Source organism: Arachis ipaensis, chromosome B03 (assembly GCF_000816755.2).
Source record: "Arachis ipaensis cultivar K30076 chromosome B03, Araip1.1, whole genome shotgun sequence".
Taxonomy (NCBI): domain Eukaryota; kingdom Viridiplantae; phylum Streptophyta; class Magnoliopsida; order Fabales; family Fabaceae; genus Arachis; species Arachis ipaensis.
The window spans coordinates 34,241,289-34,244,782 of record NC_029787.2 but is presented as its reverse complement, the minus strand read 5'-3'; the positions used below and the strand labels follow the sequence as shown (position 1 = coordinate 34,244,782).

The window sequence follows — 3,494 nt, the reverse complement described above, 5'->3', positions numbered from 1 at the left end:
TCTCGAGTCTCGAACCAATTCAATCGTTTACAAAGACTTCTAAATTTCTAATTGTCTTGACTCACCCATGCATACAAATTAATGGACTAAGAAAAAACAGAAAGAAAGAAAAATCATCAAGGAAATGAAGAAAAATCAAAGTTAACAGTTGACCTTATGTCCTTATCTGAAGTCTTCCTCTTAACAGTTTATGGTTTTGATTAATTAATCTCCACTACCGCTAGTTTTCAGTCCCAAATACCATCATCATAATTCATATCTGAAATTAAGCACCAATTTTCCATGGCAACTCATGAATTACACATAATTCAATACTCATCTTTGAGTGCACTTTTGCTGCAACTTCTTCAACTGTCATCATTTCTTTTCCTCTCATCACTTGGGTGCACTCCACCAGACAAGTACTGTATCAATTGTGGGTCGCACAGCAATGTTGTTGAAAGCGGAAAGATTTACACTGGTGACTCAAACTCTTTAGTCAATTTTAGCAGCACAAGCAAGATAGAAACCAGCCAATCCTCAGTGTCTTCACCTCTCTACCAAACAGCAAGAATCTTCCCAAATCAATCTTGGTATGACTTCCCAGTTAAGATCAGTGGCATTTACTTACTACGCCTTCACTTCCTTGCTTTCAAATCCCCAAGTAATCTCCCTTCTGCCACATTCAGTGTCTCAGTACATAGATTTGGGCTTTTGCAAAACTTTGAGGCCCAGAACCATACCAATTCTGCTTCGGTCAAAGAGTTCTTCATGAACATAACTGCAGGAAGCTTCAGACTTATTTTTACTCCTCAGACAGACTCGTTTGCATTCGTGAATGCCATTGAACTCTTCTTACTCCCCCGCTTCTTAATTGCCAATCAAGTCTCGCGTTTCAATCCGCAACCTTCCATTGGACAAGATTCCTTGTCCACCTACAGCGGCGTGCTTTCCCGAGTGTTGGAGACCAAATACAGGCTTAACATCGGCGGTCGTGTCATCCCAAGAGGGGAAGACCCATTATTGAGGCTCTGGAGCTCGGATGAAACTTACCTTGTTAATCAGGTGAGGAATTTTGAATTCCCTGGTAACATAACATTCCTGGTTGGTAAAGACTCTGATGGTCCAAATGCTAATTATTATACAGCGCCCCGTGTTATCTACCAAACAGCTAGAGAAACTAATGATACCTCTCAAAACATAACTTGGGTTCTTCCAGTTGACATGAATGTAGACCACCTTGTTCGAGTTCACTTTTGTGACATTTGGAATATCCAGGATGGTCTTACAATCTTTGGTCTATACATTTATGACCAGTTTACTTTGTTTGTAAATAATGACACGTTAGTGTCTCAACTATTGCCTGCTCCTTATTATTATGATTTTTTGGTACACTCTGATGATTCAGGCTTCATGAGGATTAGTGTAGAGCCACAACAATCTTCCCTTATTGTCAGAGCCTTTTTAAGCGGACTAGAAATAATGGTAATGGGTAACGATTCAACAGATTTTCGTCCCCTAACGGACCAATCCAATGGCAACCACCATAGTCTTCTTCTGGTGTTAGGTTCAGTTATTGGATGCTTGGTGCTAATTTTTTTGGTGGTAGTCTTGGGGTTAGTTTGGCATCTTAAGATCCGTAAACAGAGGCCTTCTGATGTGTTGTCAATTCCTACCATTGTAGGAGAGGGTTCTCCAAACAGAACGAGTGAGAGAAACGTTAATCTTGGACTAAAGATCTCTTTGCATGATATTCAATTGGCAACCGAGAATTTCGACGAGAAACAAATAATTGGAACTGGTGGTTTCGGCAATGTATACTTGGGAGTCCTCAGGAATGGTACAAGAGTAGCTGTGAAGCGCAGTAAATCAGGGTCAAGTCAAGGCCTTCTGCAGTTTGAAACAGAGATCATGGTTTTGTCTAAGATTCGTCACAGGAACCTTGTTTCTTTGATAGGGTATTGTGAGGAGAATTCTGAAATGATATTGGTTTATGAATATATGGAGAATGGGGCACTCAGAGATCATTTATACGATACCAAATTGCCAAGCCTGTGTTGGAAGCAGAGACTTGAGATTTGCATTGGAGCTGCCAAAGGCCTTCATTATCTTCACGAAGGAGCACCCGGGGGAATCATCCACCGCGATGTGAAGTCTACTAACATATTGCTTGATGAGAACCTCGTGGCTAAGGTTTCAGACTTCGGCATTTCGAAAACAGCTCCACTTGACCATCAAACACATGTTAGTACTAATGTCAAAGGCACTTTTGGGTATCTTGATCCTGAATATTTTAAGACGGAAAAATTGACAGAAAAATGTGATGTCTATTCATTTGGGGTAGTTCTTCTCGAAGTGTTGTGTGCAAGGCCAACCATTGACCAATCTCTTCCAAGAGAGCAAATGAACTTAGCAGATTGGGGAATCCTTTGCAAAAGAAAAGGGATGTTGCAAGCCATAATTGATCCTTCCATAAAGGACCAAATAGATCAAAACTCGCTCGAAAAATTTAGTGACATAGTGGGAAAATGCCTACAAGAATATGGTTCTAACAGGCCAACCATGGGTGAAGTGTTGCGGAGCTTGAAGTATGCTCTACATTTACATGAAGCTTCAATCCACGAAGATGGTTCCAGTATTGAGAGCGTTAATAATAATGCAGCAAAAGCTTTTTAATTTCTTTCTGATGTTGCTCCTTAAATATTAGAAAATATTGTTCTGGGAAACTTATTGCCTGAACTTATACTACAGGATTGAGGTGGCATGTTACAAGTATTTCTATGCTATCTGTTTTTCTCTTCGTGTCCTTTTATGTTTTCATCTCATCACACGCTTTTATTTGTTGTTCTGGTTGAGAAGCTAATTTTTTTTTGGTCTTTTGTTGAGAAGCTACTTTAGCATTCTTAAGCAAACTGTTGGGCCTTTTAGACTTTTAGAACTACACTGCTGCAGTATTGTCACTAATGCTGTTATGCAGCAAATAACGATTTCAAATTATAACGATTTTAAATCTTTAGTAGCTCACATCAAATTGACCCGGTATAAAGTATAAACAAACTAAAAATACTGTATAAACGACTAGTTTTAACAACTATACATGATAATTATAAACAAAAACAGAAAGCAGAAAACAAAATACGAAAGAATATGTATTTTAAGGTTTTTTTCATAGTCTAGTATATGTAATTTTAATTTTATCTTTTCGCAGTTATTAGGTATAATAGTCAATTAGTTATTAGTTATTACACTTTACGTAACATTTTTTCTAAACAATATAAGTAAATAATTTGTATATTGATGACTTTAATTTGGAGTACTCTACCACTATTTTCGGGAGTAAGTATTGTTTTGGTCCTTAACGTTTAGAGTCAGAATCGAAACTGTCCCTTACGAAATTTTTATTTAGAATCATCCCAAACGTTTTATTTCGTATTAAAATCGTCATTTTTAATAAAATTTTTAATTTTATTACTAAATTATCCTTATTTTAATAAAAAAAATTATATTTTTTTTTC

General features: G+C 37.3%; 1 protein-coding gene across 1 annotated transcript; it reads left to right on the top strand.

The window, feature by feature from the left end:
• On the top strand, positions 85 to 2,976 carry LOC107630256 (receptor-like protein kinase THESEUS 1). The gene has a single exon (XM_016333355.2). It carries the CDS (start codon positions 283 to 285, stop codon positions 2,653 to 2,655), a length of 2,373 nt encoding a protein of 790 aa, XP_016188841.1. The 5' UTR covers positions 85 to 282; the 3' UTR covers positions 2,656 to 2,976.

Coding starts and splice junctions, on each gene's coding strand:
- LOC107630256 (XM_016333355.2), top strand. CDS start 283: ATGGCAACTCATGAATTACACATAATTCAATACTCATCTTTGAGTGCA.